Raw genomic sequence first — 15711 nt, forward strand, 5'->3', positions numbered from 1 at the left:
TGTCTACTGTGTTCCACAGCATGTTACTGGAAAACCAGAGTCACTGATCACCCTGCGTTCATTGGTTTTAGAAGTTCAAACCTCCAGCTGAATTTTCAAAAATATAGTGTGGGTTTTTTTGTTGATAAAATAGCCATCCTCAAACACTTCTTAGGGCATTTTTGGTGGTGGGAGCATTGCAGAGAACTTACTTATTCTGCCATTCTTTTAAAAAAGGTAAAACTAATCCTTAAGGCAATGGAAACATACCACAGTTGTAGTCCTGCTCATTTCCCTTGTGGCAATGTTCCCTAGCTGAAGTCTGAGGAGTGTTGTTAGTGTGTACTTCTCAAGACTGGAATTATGAAACATTTCTCTTTGTCATGCTGAGCAGTTGTTTATAGTTCTCTTCTAAATGTCAGTTGAGTTTACCCTGAATTCATGACGTTCCCTCCTACAAAGGTGTGACCATGCAGACTCCTGACAGGCATGCTGCTGTGTCTGTGTCTGCTGAAGGGAGGTCATTGCAGGCAGTGTGAACAGCAGTACCACGTCTCATACCATCAGTGAAACAGGATGCTTTATTTTGTATTTTGCAGCACCTTTTCCACCATATGTGGAAACTAACTAATGCTGTTTAAATTAGTCTGTGCTCCTGTTGTGTGAAATTCAGTTGCATTGGAGAAGAAAGAAGTGAGATGGGCAAAAGGTGAGGTTGAATGTGACCTGCACACCTCTACCAGGTATGTATGTATGTTATAATACAGCAACGTGCTGCATTTGGGTCTCCCAGCACAATTTAATGTTCTGGAAGAGTAAGTTTAGCAAGAGGTGCATCATCACACAGAATCCACTTTTTTGTTTGTTAAGAAATGGTAACAGGCACTTGTCTGTTGGTGCTGGTTTGGGGATTATGCACAGGAGAGAGTGCATAGGTTTTCTAGGAGAATGAGATGATTGTTTACACATGAAGTTAAAAGGAAGCCCTCTGAGAAGACACCTTCCCTGACATGCAGGCAGTGACATCTTTTGGACAGCTGCAGAGGAACCCATTTCCAGTCTAGATCCCTTTTTTAATTTAGGGAAATCGATTTTAAAGTGTAATATGCTTACTGATCAAAATTGAAAACTTCCAAAGCCAATTTAAATCTTGTTTTGGATATCTATTTTGGATATCTACAGTGGGATTCTAATAAACATAATGATCCTAGTAAACATAATTCTGCATGAGAACAGTGATGTTAGCTCTGTAGTTTAATATAATCTTTTAATTCCATGAATTTGTTAAAAAGTTAGTTATTTAAAGCTTTATTCATTTTACAGAACAGCCCAACTTAGTTTGAAGCTGAAGTTACCTCAGCTGTGAATAGCTGCTATACTTATTTATGACTTAGCTTGACATTTATTACCTGTCTCTAAACAAGCAATTTATGATACTGAAAGGAAGTCTCTCTTCTGAGAAATCATGAGGAAGTGGATAAAACATTACACTTCCAGCTCGTGAATGTAATCCACTGACTTTCTCATTTACACATCAGAGAAAGAAACCCAGAGCTTGAGTAAAATCAGTGACTTTTTTAATCTTGAAGGAAAAAAAACTGCCCCATTGCACCTGTACCAAAATGTTTCAATACAAAAATCAAAACCCTGTGGACTGCTTTTTGTTTATTCTTACTGCTTCTCTGTATTAGTAAACAGTTCCAGTAGTTCACTTAAAAAAAAAAAAAAAGAGTAACTACTTGTATGGAAGTGATTGATTGTTAACCCTCCATTTTCTCTTGGAAAGTGGAACTCTTTTTTTTCCTGCTATTTGGGAACATGAATAAAAGCACTAGAAATGGGCTTACCTGCCTTAAAGCATAAATAGATGAGAGAAAAGCAAAATGGTGTCTTTTTCTTAGATGTTACTAACAAGGCTCATTTTGGATCCAGTATCTTGCTTTAATCATGAAAATAATCATGAAAACATCCATATTTATTGTATGTACTTTATTGATAAAATAAGTTTACTGTACAGTACACAATTCTAGCCATAAATTCTTTTCAAGCTATCAGCATTACAAAAATAACAGGTTTGCAATGAAAAATAGTCACTCCACACCATGTGAAGGCTCTTTAAAATCCTAAAGTGATCAGGTCAGGGGAATGGAAGAGGAGACATATCAAACGTGAAAACTAGGAGTTGATAAATTAAGTCACATTTCTTAAATTACAAAAATAAACACTAATCAAGCATTATTTCATAATAGAGCAACCTTAAAGAACTGCCACAGACTAAGAACCCTTCTCTGCTATATACTCCGGAGATTGTATTTGAAAGACAAGCCAGAAGGTCAGCCATGAAACTGCATTCTGTGTAAAATGGATGTAAGTGCCCTTGATACAAGTCAATGGCTGAAAAGACATGTATGGAAAAAAATAACTGAAACCAAACCTTCTTCCAAGTTTGCAACAACAAAACACACCCGTTGCTTCTACTAAGTCACCAGCTTGCAAGCTACAGCAGAAATGCAAAATCTAAATCATATAAACACTGGCGAAATTTTATAGATAACAGCTGACAAGTGTATTTTGAGCTTGAGATAAAATGTTCTGAAAAACCCCCACCTCCCCCAGGATGTTTAGCAAGTTTGGAAAGAGCTAAAACTTTTCTTCATGCACATGAATGTTCCCCATATATTCTTAAACTTAGAAACAAGCTAAGATGCTCAGGAAGGAGGAGTTTCTCCAGTTACAAGAAATGCTGTACAATGTTAGAGAGCTTGATTTATCTGTCTGTTCTGAGCTCTTCTTATAACTGTACTTCCTGGCATATGTATTAGCTAATTGAAAACTGGCATTTATTCTCTGCTTGATGCTTTTTCCCACCACTCCACTTGTTTCTCTTAAGCACTATGGGAAGGTATTTGACAATACCAGAAGAAAAATATTAGGCTCCCTATAAATTAGCTCACTGGGAACTGAAAGTTCAGTCTTAGACCTTTCGGTGCATTTATCTTGAGACAAGTTGTATTTAAAACTGACACATTTGAAAGTGCTTAATTTCTTCTGCATTGTTGCAACTAAAAATGGAATTTGATTAAATAAGGAGTTCAACTCGTTTTGCTAGGTGAGTTATTAAACAGACAAAATACTCAACTGTGGTTGCTGTTTGTAGCTCTTCAATTTCTGTGGTTGAAAGCTTTCACTATGCTTCGAGTCTGTGTTCCAAGTAAAGAATACATTAGCATGCTGGACAAAGTCATGATATGTATCAATATTAGAAGTGTTCTTGGTGCTTCAAACAAGAATCCAACATAAACTGTGCCTTGATCTAGAAGTGCCAGTTCATTTCTACTTCTAACGATATTTTAGGATTAGAAGTGAGAAGTCTATTTGTCAATGTGTAATATATTAAAAGTTCCCAGTGATAACAGATCTTGAGTATTTAGTCCTTAGGAAAAAAAGAGGGGTGGGAACAGTAATTATTGATTGCAGACTGCCAAGTCTGCCATAGAGCTTCTTCCTTCTTCCCCCAACTATCTTTGTTTTGCTATGGCTTGGGTGCTTTCAGATTGCCATTTCCCAGTTTGGACAGGCAATCCAAGAAGTAGATGGGACTACTGTGGGACTTGTCTAGTAGATGGGACTTCTCTCTCTACATACAGAGAACTGAGCTTGGTTTTCTCTCTCATAAAGTAAATAGTTAAGCCAGAATTATACTGCTTGTGTTCCAGAAAGCAAAAAAGTAAAAAGTTCTTTTCATATTTTGAAAATAGAATTAAGTATGCATATCTTAAATCTTTTTTAATTTAAGAAAAAAATACTGAACAAAGGCAAAAGCATTGCTTATGTTTAAACAACTGGCCTTATACTTGAATGGGATACCCTGTGGCTAAATAACAGAAATGTTTAAGTTTTATGATGCCTATTCACCCTTTCCATTAAACAGGCTTGTTGCAAAATTCCAAATTTCAGAAAATTTAAAAGGAAAAATGTGATATGGTTTGTGCACAAAGCATACTCTGTTATGCTGTGATGAGACTTTAAATTTAGTCTTTATTGTATAGTAGGTGCATTGAAGTTTTGTATGAGCAGTAATTTATATAAATTATGTGAAATCATGTCTTTTATTTGCAAAATAACTTCATATAAAAATAATTCCTAATTTGGTAAGTGCATTAATCCATTTCCTACTGAAGTTAGATCTATGGCAATTAATCTGTCATTAAGGTTTTTATAGAATACCCATTTGAATGTATTTCACATGGTAAAAAAGCCACTAAACTGAAGTTCAAGATGCATTAGCTTGCTGGTGCCCTATTCAGTAACAAGTGCTTGACAAGTGACCCCTGATATTCCATTTGTAAAGTGTGCAATTAAAGCTTGTTGACTTCCATAGTCTTTAGCTTTTCCTCAGGCTCAAATCACTGCTTGTTACTAATCCTGAAAGAGATGTACTCTCTGATGCATCTTCTTTCTTGAGGTTCAGGAATGATTCTCTAGTTATCTGAAGAATTTCTCTCAAGCCTTTGTTTTCTTGCTATAACCAGAGGAAAAAAAGACATTATAGAACTCCAAAAAGAAGGAAGTCAGGATAACTACATTAATAATCTCCCTTTTCCTCTGGTCCAAACGTGTATAAGGATTAAAATATCAACTTGTAGGTAGTGTCATGTTACCTTCTAAAACTAAGAACAGTAGGTCTCTGACTCTTATGTATGCTCTCTTGAATGGGCATTAAACGTCAAATTAAAGCTCAAACCACACAATGTAAGAAAAGGGTAATTAAATGCAAATGTTGCATTTCCAAAAAAAAAAGCCTACTTTCCATGAACTGTTCCATAATAAAGTCTTATTAGCACTTAGTCAAAATGCAATAGCACTGACCCTGCAATGATAAGAAACCCTGAACTCTTCCAAAAGCATGAGATTTTAGCATGAGGTTTTATATATTATATAAAACAAATTAAAAATAAGATCTTAAAAATCATGGGTGTGTGCATATCTACTTGCAGCCTAGTTTCTTATTAGGATGAAGTTGTATTTCACTCAGTTGTATTTACACTCTTTCTTAAAGATTAAGTCAGTATGTAAAAGTCAGTATATAAATCACTCTTTCCAGTGATGGAATGGTACTTAGTGCACCCAACAAGGGTAGTGCAACAAAATAGCAGTGTGACTGAGTGATACAGTAACTCAAAATAAGTGATAATGTTTACTCCCTTGCTCTAAGGGATGAGTTTCAGTTGTACTCAGAACAATAGGACCAAAAATATTTTACAAAAAACAGACTATACTGAAAATTCAGCATACAAAGCAACATCTGTTTCACATGCAAGATTACTATAGAGCTACAAAAAGAAAGGAGCCCTTTACTGAACAGTCTAGACTTTAAAAGTGATTTTTATAATTGGTAGCAACACTGCAAAGAATTAAATACTGCACCTAGTTCCCTGCTTATTAATAATGTGTAACTTGGTTCTACACTGTCTTATAAGAAAGCAGTCAAGAAAAGCCAAGGAGGAAATGATATGATTTTCTAATCTTCCTGAGTATTAATCGGATGACCAGAGCAAGAGAAACAAATCCCAAAAGTTACTGATTTAGACAGGTAATTTTAATGGAGCTACCAGAAGAATACAGAAAGGTATTTGCTTAGAAGTTTTGGAACGATGGCACTATAGTGAAGGCTAGCCTAATGTTAGGTATGGCTCCCCCAAAGCTTTGATACATGTATTGAACAAATTCTTATGTCTAACCTAATTATCTGAATCAGTCAAGTATTTGTATAAAACTCTTTTTTCTGGCCTCTAATATTGGCAGCAAGTATATGAGAGACTATACTCAAGCCCCAAAATACTGAAAGACTGTCCAAGACTTGTGTACAGATAGAACTGTAGGGTCAGAATGAAATGTGTGATTTAGAGATCTGGAATACATATTAAAGCTTGTGTGAACATACAAGGTAGCAGTAGTCTGCTCCCCCAACTCTCAAAATAAGCAACAGTTTCCCTGTATCGAGGGCCGTACCCTGAATTCTTTGAGGTGTGACAGTCATCTCTAAGTATTTAATGCGGAGGGGGGAAGGTGGGGGGAAGGAGAAATTATTGTGCCACTGCTGTTTTGATTTCATACTTACTTCAAGCTGAATGATACGTTCCTGCTCTTTACAGCCATGCTTTTCATCAATATCAATGGCTTTTCTCATTACTGCTGCCATTTCTGTAATTTGGTCCACATGCACTTGTAGTTCCTAAGCCATATAAAATAATATGACAGTTTTAGTAATCTATTTACTGCATTATTAAAAATAAGCAAAGCATTAAATGTGCTTTTAACTGCTCTGACACTTAATAAAAATGTGAACACGGACCTAGATTTGTGAAAGAAGTTCTAACTGCAGCATGAAGTGCCACTGCTGTCCTGTTCATTTAAATAAATCTGGTCTGACACCCAGTTCCCTCTTAAGAAGAATTTTATAAAAGAAAATATGCTTAAATGACTATACCCTTGGCAGCTTCCATGCCTTCCAGATGGCTACGAGTTAGCCATGCGCTTGCTCTGGTAAGAACCTCTGGTGTTGCAGGAGATGTGTATCATTGTGGATATGCAGAAAGACCAACTTCACCTAACAACAGCAGCATATGTGACATTCCTTCCCCCCTATGTGAAAGCTGATCCCAAGCCTGGTTCAGCCAGTACCAGCCTGTGGGTAGGCATTTTTCTCTTAAAAAGAGCAGGCAAAGTAGTCATCCTTATTACTACATCATGTATTAGGAAAGTCAGATCTGTCCTTAGCTCTTATCTAAGGTACTTCTGCTCAAATCCAATTTCAGCTGATCTGGGATCTGAACTCCAGAGGTCCATGTCCTTGCTGAACTGTAAGAAACGGGCTTGTATCCTCACTGACATCTTTGCGTCTGTGAATTAACACTGGCAGGGCACTTTCCCATTGTAAAAAAAAAAAAAAAAAAATGCATCTTAGTCATGAAGTAGAGGAAAAAAGTACAATAGTTCTGTTTGCTCGTCTTGTTCCACTCCTGATGGATGTTGATAATGATAGGAGCCATTAATACAGGCATAACAGCTGTTGCAAGTAACTTAAATTTTAGATAATCTTCCCTGTTTGCAGAGAATTGATATCTTACCTACTGACTTTGACTTGGGTGATGTTTTATTTTCACACTGGCCAGCATACCAACAGGAAATGCTTAAAGGGTCCCTACTTATTTCTCCTGTGGATCTAGATAAGAGCCATTCACTACTGTTCAGTTAAGCTAAATATCGTAATGCTGTTTCCAGAAACCTAATTTTCATTCCTTTCCTCGACTTGTTTCTTATTCTAAATCTACTAACAGACCAGCCTTTCCATGTCTGGTCTGACCTTTGGACAAAATTCACAACAGTTACTAACTAGTATCAGGAAAGTAGGACTGAAACTGCTGTGTATACTTAAAAACAGGATGGATTAAAGTTAAATCCCACCTTTAAATTATAAATTTGACTGGAGGTCCATACAGCTAGCAGATGATCAGCTTGCCCTAGAACTATCAAAAACAACTAAACAAACAAAAAAGAAACAACCTTTATTGGAATCGTAAACTGTCTGACCAAAGCAAGCATACTTCATTAAAAATGAACATCAGCCCCTTCCATCCTTCTCTGCTGTTCCAGCTGCCAAAGCTGTGGTTTAGCTGTTTATTCAGTGTTCACTTGCAGCATGGGTGTGAGGAGAAGGGGGCGGGGAGGAGGGAAGGAACTTGCTGTAGATCTTTATTTTCTTCTCAATTTCCAGTGAGGGTGAATGTATAGAACATTTTTTCAACAAAAGTTGCTTTTCAATATTTTTTTAATAAGTTTGGCTTGAAAGGAAGCTGCAGTCAGTAGTAAAAGAATGAACTGGCAAGGACATATCCTGGAGAAGGATTAGGAAGGAGTTAGTGGCTTTTACATACACTGCTGTCCTCCCTGCTTCCCCTTTGGCTAGCTGATATGGCCTCTCAATCAGTATGAGCTAGAGCCTGTTTCAAGGTCACTAACGGGAGACCAAATGCTAACACAAAACTGTAAAGCTCTCCTCTGGAAGCCAAATGTGTACAAGTTAGATGCTGTAAGAGCAAACAATGCAATGAAGGAGTTTCTTTATGAACATAGCTTCAAACATCTATGAACGTTTGTATCTCCTTTTTTATTTGGCATACGTTAGTCTTTCTCTTCAGAGAAAACACACACACAATTCCAGTCCTTGTTTCAGTTGAGCAAATTCAAACAGCGCAGTTAGTGCAGGGTCTTTACTAGTGACACAAACTTTTCTCATGCACATAAGACTGCTAAAAATTATTTTTCTATTTAAAGGAGGTGCTTGTTGATCTGCAGAAATTAGTGAGTTAAATAATATTTTGCAAGTAGGTACTAAAGTTAATAGTTGCCACTTGAGAGAACAGTGTTTACTGGTAACATTGAAATTCATTCCTTAGCTATTATGGATATTTTAGTTAACAGGAGAAGCAGCATTTAAAGACTGCTTCGAGATTGTTCAATCTTACTGAATGAGAAGACTGATTAGAAGCATAAGTAATGAAATTCCAGAAATCCTAAGTGTCAGGAAAGAGTAATAAATCCTCTGTATCAGGCATTGTTGTGGGGTCAGATTTAACCAAAATGTTGAAGCATAAATCTCCTACTTAAATGTGTATATATATTTATTTATATATACACACATATATATATATGTGTTTTTTACTCCCAAGCTTATAATCCATAAAAAAATGTTTCTAAATGAATTTCTAAGTCCATTTCAGGACTGATATTTTACCTTCTTGTCTAAGTACCGAAGTCACTCCTCAGGCTATAAATTATATCTCTCTATATATACCAAGGTAACTTCTTCTGAAAAGGATACCTACTTTTTTTTAGGGGCTTATGTTAAAGATACAGTTCTCATCTGGCAAATTCTTTCACAATAATTTAGGTAGTCCTATTGATTTCGGTGGAGCTAACTACATGGACATGCTTCTGTAAAGAGATGAGGAAAAGATCAAAATCCTAAACTGTTCTCGCAGCATGCTGACCCTAACTCTGCCTTTCAGACTTAGTTTGTTGAAGGTAATCAAACATTTAGAACTATCATTTGTCTATGCAGGTATAGTGCTGATGATTATATTTAAAATGTAAACTTTTGCTAAAAAGCTTCAGTTTAGATCTGTTAGCGATCTAGAATCACAAATTTTCCTGACAAAATATATAGAAAGCCTAAACTATATATTAATTTAAAAATAATATAATTAATAATTAAAAAAAATAATAAAAGCTCTTTTGAGTCTTGGAGTTTTAATTTGTTAGATATTTAGCAGAAAAAAATGTGAAAATTGAGTCTTAAAAACATACCCACCCCCATTCTCTCCAGTAAGCATAGGTTTACTAATTATTTGTTGGAGTCACAAGCCTAAGTTAAATACAGTCTAAAAATCTCAATATTACTGAGATCTATGGGTATCTGGAACTGTAACAGAGCAGTTGACTTAAAGACCTAAGCAAAACATAAGTACGTTAAGTAGATACACTAATGTAGTGCTACCTGATAAAAGCTTAAATAAATCAGCAGCTGGTAAGGCTGACCTACTAGACTGATCAAGTTTCCTTTTTTGTATTTCCTGGCCTGGCCTGTAAAAGTTAGAATGTGTTAGTACAATGATATAAAAACTGAGGCAACATAACCTTTGAATTGATCCATTACAAAAAAAAAAAAAAAAAGCCCAGTAAAGTTATTACCTTGGAATGTTGCTCTTTTAACTTCATTATTATACTTGGATCATCCTTTTTGCTTGCCATAAGCAACCTAAACATCTGTTCTCTGTATTTGCTCATTATGAGTTCCAAAGCAGACTGATGTTCTTCAAGAGATGTGCGTAGTTCTACCAATGGAATTTTAAAATTCAATTAGTTTAACAGAGGAGTGAAACAAAATGCAAAAGTACTTCAGTCTGAGACAACAAACTGGCTGTCCTGTCCTGCCCCATCACCTCTCCTTCCACCATAAAACCTCCATAGTCTCTGCAAACTTCTTCAGTGGTGACTGCCCAGGAAAATTCTTGTTCAGGCAGAAACAGAGTCTCATTGGTTGATTTGACTTCAGTCCCTTTAGCTGACATAAACCACCCTGAGGGTAGCTGAGGAGTTTTATTATAGAGGCTAGAATCAGCGCTGTACACTAGTTGGAAAGAAGTTTACAGATCTGTTTTAATCTGCAGCTTGATAAAATACAAGTTTAAAAAATGCCCATGTTCAAAATATACTAAGTCTGGCTTAGATTAAAAGTACTAAACAGTTCAGAGCTACCTCAGTTAAAATTTTCCAAAGCAGAACTTCCCATGAAGCAAACTCAAAGACAACAAGAAAAACAGAAAAAAGTGCTTTGAGGCCAATTTTTTTTTTTTGTGCTTCACAAACAGACAAATAATTCCTGAGATACGACAAGGTTCATACAAACTGAGATCATTGACTCGAGATCATTGCACAATATTTTAGAGTGCCCATGGAATTCCAGGAAGAATGGTATGTTCCTAGTGTATGGAATTCCAGAAGGAAGTACTACTGTACTTATACCTTAAGTTTTCCTGACAGCTTCTAATTTTTTTATTTTTTTTAAGCAATGGGAACACGTTTCCATATAGATACTAACATTGTAGAAACTGTATTTATATCTCCTTACTTATACTGAACGTTACATAAGGACTGAAACGATTGCTTTCCACAATTGTTTTTTTTAAATCCTGGTCCCAGTGGTGGGACATCTGGACTCCATATTTGATTATATTATGATCAGTTAAACTGACAAGTTGAACTTAAAAGAAAATATTTCTTCTATTAAAAAAATTTTTGGGGACTTGATCAATGATGAAAGTCTCACTGATTAGACAGGCGCAGGCTCAAACTTGAATAGGATAGCATATTAGTCTTACCTTTATTCTCCTGTTGCAATTCCCTAATCTGTCTGTTTTCTTGTTGGATACCCATCACTAATGTAGACCGAGGACGATGTCTTGCTACTTCGTTGAGCTCCTGAATTTCCTCTTGGTACTAGTTATTAAAAAAAAGTCAGCAAGTCACCAAGAACCAGTTCTAAAATGTCAAAGTCTGTAACCAACAAAATAAATGCTTGTTTTTAATTAATTATATAAAACAGACAAAACCACATCTGGCAGTACTGCCAATGTACTTACCGCCCTTTAGAAACACGTGCTTTAAAACAAATTTGATACCTCGGAGCTGTGTAATGGGCATGATTTAAACTTCAGTTAGTGCAGGTCAAGTTCACCATCAGATCATTAGAACTAATACACAGGTGGCAAAGAAAAGCCATGAGGTCCTGACCTCTGCGGCTTCCCAATTCCCTAAAGCATGTGTATGAGTACAAGTCACATGGACCTAAATGAACGAATCCTGACTCTCAGCAAGTGGGTAGATTTAATACTCACTCCTAAGTTATGAAGCCTCTGCATGACTAGTTTTACAGGGATAAAGCATATAGAATCAGATTCTTGCAATGATTTTGAACAGAAGGGACCTTAAAGATCATCTAGTTCCAACCCCAATATGCAGGGTTTTATTATTTTACAGGCTCATTAACATGGATTGAAATTGAAATGACAGGCTGAACTTCCAAGTGGAAAGACAGCAGACACCTTTATGTTTTTCGCAAAGCTCTCTAGTGAAAGTCACACTCAACCTAATGATACCTTGGACGGCTTAACATCAGAATAGAAATAATAACAAATAAGCCCAAAAGGCTGACTTAAAAGAAAAGGAGGCAGTGCAAAGATAAAGTATTCTGAACAGAAGGACCTATGACAGTCCTCTGTATGATTAAATCTACATGTTTGAATCAATAAAACCAGCAGTATTTCACAGAAGAGCAAAACACGAGGCACCACACAATGGTTTGTAGGATACTAATTCCATTCCCACCAGTGCTCTTCACATAAACACTAGTTTTCAATATTTAAGCTAGAGTAGCAGGCAAAACTTCTTTGCAGGATCAAACTAAATTTATAAACAATCTATTTTTCGATCACAGTCACACCCACAATGGGAATACTTAGTATGGTATTGAAGGAATAACAAATTACAATACTGATTCTGTATTGCACAGTAGCACACAAAAATGTCTTAAGTGATGTGTTTCCAAGTTGTTTTTTAATGGAGTAAACAAAGTTGAAAAACAAACCTGTTTCATTGCTTCAACCCTCTTGTTAAGAGCTGTAGTCTGTTCGATAAGAGCTTCTGCAGCGTTGTCATGTTCCCTTAGCCGTTCCACCAGTGCTTTTGCATCTGCTAAGGCTTTCTCAATTGTGCAACTCATTTCTAAAGGTTAGAAATGGATTATTTTCACACTATTGCCTGTTTTAGAGAGAACCGCTGTGTGAGATAGATATATATATATATATATATATATATATATATATATTTTCTAAGTTTGAAGCAGCTGAATACAACCTTCCCCTCTTCCTCAAACAGCCACAACTGACATTTTAGACCTATGTTGTCTTCAAGGAGTAGGAAAAATTCATATACCTTAAAAATACTGTCTGCTTTTCCTGCTTTTTAATTGCTGTTCAGACCATGGATTACAGCTAGGAAATGAAAGTAAATTGTGTGTCATGAGGAGAGTACTTGATATTCTCAAAGTATTTGATATTTGAGAAGTATAGATCCAACACAAAAGAGAATGCCAAAGGACTACAGTAGGCTTGAATACTTTGATGAATTAAGTCATCAGAGAAAGGGAAGAGCTAAAACTGACAGAGTAGAGAAAATTACTTCGGGAAAATTCCAACACCCAAAGGCTTGTGTTTTCTTCATGTATAAAAATGAACACAAGCATCATTGCATGGAATAAAATTGTAAAATATGTCGTTTTCAACAGGATAGAGCAAGAGAGCAACTTGGCCAAGAGAATGAACCGACGGCATAGTTAAAATACCAGCCTTCTAACTGCAGTAACTGTTAGCAGAAATTATCTAAACTTGCAAAATGCTTACACATGCCAGCATTTTCAAAGCACTGGCCTTTACACTCATTTTCTTGGACTTATTCTTGATAGATTAAGCGTCAAGACTGAGACTCTTCATTCTTCAAGTTTTTGTTTTAATAAATCTTGTGTGTTTTCTACTGAAAAGAAAATCTATTTCAACTCCTTGAACCATTCTTCAGCAATAAGACACCAATGATAGAGGCTTATTAAAGACACGTGCCTTATTAATGTAAGGCTTGATATTTGTTTCAGGAAGTTTTCTGTGAGCATCTATTTTTTAGCTGGGACATTTGTTGAAGGAGAGATTTTTGCAAGCATAAAATGTCAGTGAACCACTGAGATACAGGAAAAAAAAACAACTCACTTCAGATTGATTTTCTGACTTTCTTAGGCACCTTCACAAATCATAGCCTAGGATCTTTAGCCAAATTGAAAGAAATCTTCACGTTTTCCCCAAATGACCTTTTCCCACTGTCCAGGTAAGTAGCAGAAAAAAGGATATTTCAAACACAGGAAATTTCACCATTACCCTCAAAGATTTACAAGCGTATCAAGAACATCCCATCTACATGCATTGAGATGTGGGGGGAAACTAATGTCCTCTCTGAAGAGCCTGTGTGCACCCCTGACCTTTCTTCAAAGCCTAACCTCCCCAGATATTTTAATTTGGTAATTTCGTTAATTGTTCCCTCTGCTCTGAGGAGCATATGTAGCAGAAAAGCATTTTGTTTACTTTTGCTGTGCAGAAGGTTCTTTTCAAGACCCTCCCATCACAGAAAGGTTGAATCTTGCTTCCTGACAGAGAAGCTTGAGTAAGCAAGCTTCATGTATGCACAGTGCACAACCATTTTAAACTTTTTTCTGCAAATTGTGTGTTATCAAAAGCATCAGCATTTGGCACATACGGATTTCCTATAAACATTCATAATGTGAATTCCTTCCTATTTATCAACTCTCGTTTTCATTTTAACTTCCATATTTATGTATTTGAGGTATCAAGTCAAGTCCTTCAGTAGACTAGTATGTTATCACAGGTAGTTAATTTATTCACTCGGGTTTGGCAGTTTGAGCTCTTTTTCATATCATGTAGAAAAGAATAATATTGCATTGTTTTTAAGGATCTGCTTTGCTTGCGCCTCATTTCTCCTTCAATTTTGGTCTCATGTCCTTGCTGGTCTACAAAGTCCTACACACAAAACATGACCTTCCATGATAGCTGACTAAACTGTTACAGACATTGATTTAATCAGATTCATATTACAAGAGAATTTGAAGGGCAGTCTTTAACGCTATTCACAGGCCACAAAATCTCCAGCCATCACAAATAAAGCCTCTCAGGCCTCTCTGTGAGCTGGGAACACATTTTGCATTCAGATTACAATGCAGTTAACACCTCCGATAATTTGCATCGCTACCATTTTTTAAACACAGTATGTGTTCATCCTTCTTTGCACTTTGCCATGAGACAAAAAAGAAACTCCATTCTTGCAAAGCCCCTGCTGTTCCTTCTCTCAGCAGATGAGTCGGGGCAGATGCGTGTGGAACGGGGCCACACAAATTGGGCAGCAGCTACCTGCCCTCACAGCGCTGACGCTGCAGTGGGCCTCAAGCTACATCCTGTTTTCGTGCAGGATGCGTGCCTCAGGAAGGAGGCTCATTATTTGGATCATTGTAATCACAGCCCCAAACGTTGGCTAGGGTTCCTCTGGGTGAGAAACCGGCCCTGACCCGTGGCATTTAAAATTCTCTCCTCTTACTCACTGGCTGCTTATTACCAGGCAGAACAGTTGCCTTGTCCTAAAAGATATCTTGATATGTGAGTTAACCTGAACGTTTAGAAATTAAATACCAATGAATCAAAGACATTTGACGCAGGGCAGTTCCTGTGCATCCCTCTGCTCGCAGGCAGGCTGCCTGTGGTGGTGACACTCGGTGCCCCCTGGGCTGCCCCCGGCAGGGCTGTGGGGCTGCAGACAGGTCTGCAGGTGACCAATATGGCCCGGCCCGGCCCGGCCCGGCCAGCAGGCAGCGAGAGGCACGGCCCGGCCGCCACGACGGGCCCACTCCCCGTCACTTCCTGCCCTTCGCTAATTGCTTTCCTTACCTAATTGGGCAGTGCGCTAACGAACCCAAAACAAAGACTCCTGCCCAGCCCAGCCTCCCCTTGGCTTTGCGTCCAAACCCACCACAGGACGGCCTCCCCGCCCCGCTGGGTTTACAGCAGTCGGGACTATCGCGACGTCAGCCGCCTGTCACGACACGACAGGCACCCGAATGCTGACAGAAGCTCCCCCCCTACCCTCACGAACCCCTCCCCATCTGCCTGCCTCCCCCGGCGCCCTGCACGCTGCCTCCCGCCCCGCCCCGCCCCCGCTCACTCATGGCCAGCGGCTCCGGCAGCGCCTGGGAGCAGGTGGCAAGGCCCCGCTGCCCGTCCCGCTCTCAAATGGCGGCGGGCGGCTGCGGGGCGGCGCCGCGCCGTGACGGGGACGCGGACGCGGACGCGGACGGGGCCTCGCCCCCCACCTCTCGCGAGAACTCCGCCTGCCGTCTCCTCTCCTCGGCTCGCTACTGGCTGCGGGGCGGGAGCTCGGCCCCTTTCCCGTGCCCCCTCCCGGCCCCCCCGCGCGGCGGGCAGTTGCGAGGCGGCGCGGGAAGCGGCCGCTGGCCGGGCCATGGGGGCAGCGTGACCCCGGCGGGGCGCCGGGGTCCGCGGG

The 15711-nt window shown here is 38.5% G+C and overlaps 1 protein-coding gene across 4 annotated transcripts; it reads right to left on the reverse strand.

Annotated features, from left to right (window-relative positions):
- Nucleotides 1-1953: 1953 nt before the first annotated feature.
- On the reverse strand, nt 1954-15531 carry FGFR1OP2 (FGFR1 oncogene partner 2). Of its 4 annotated transcripts, none has more exons than XM_035540844.2 (7): nt 15373-15522; nt 12188-12324; nt 10923-11040; nt 9733-9875; nt 7447-7521; nt 6101-6214; nt 1954-4501 (listed from the first exon to the last, which is right to left on the reverse strand). In XM_035540844.2, the coding sequence occupies exons 1-7, from the start codon at nt 15374-15376 to the stop codon at nt 4364-4366; spliced, it is 729 nt and encodes a 242-aa protein (XP_035396737.1). In that variant the 5' UTR covers nt 15377-15522; the 3' UTR covers nt 1954-4363. The 4 variants fall into 4 exon arrangements, with proteins under 4 accessions (XP_035396737.1, XP_050568399.1, XP_035396739.1 ...); XM_050712442.1 differs by lacking the exon at nt 15373-15522 and adding an exon at nt 13359-13465; XM_035540846.2 differs by lacking the exon at nt 7447-7521 and having other exon boundaries at nt 15373-15531.
- Nucleotides 15532-15711: the final 180 nt, after the last annotated feature.

The sequence above is a fragment of the Cygnus atratus genome, chromosome 1, assembly GCF_013377495.2.
Source record: "Cygnus atratus isolate AKBS03 ecotype Queensland, Australia chromosome 1, CAtr_DNAZoo_HiC_assembly, whole genome shotgun sequence".
Classification (NCBI taxonomy): Eukaryota; Metazoa; Chordata; class Aves; order Anseriformes; family Anatidae; genus Cygnus; species Cygnus atratus.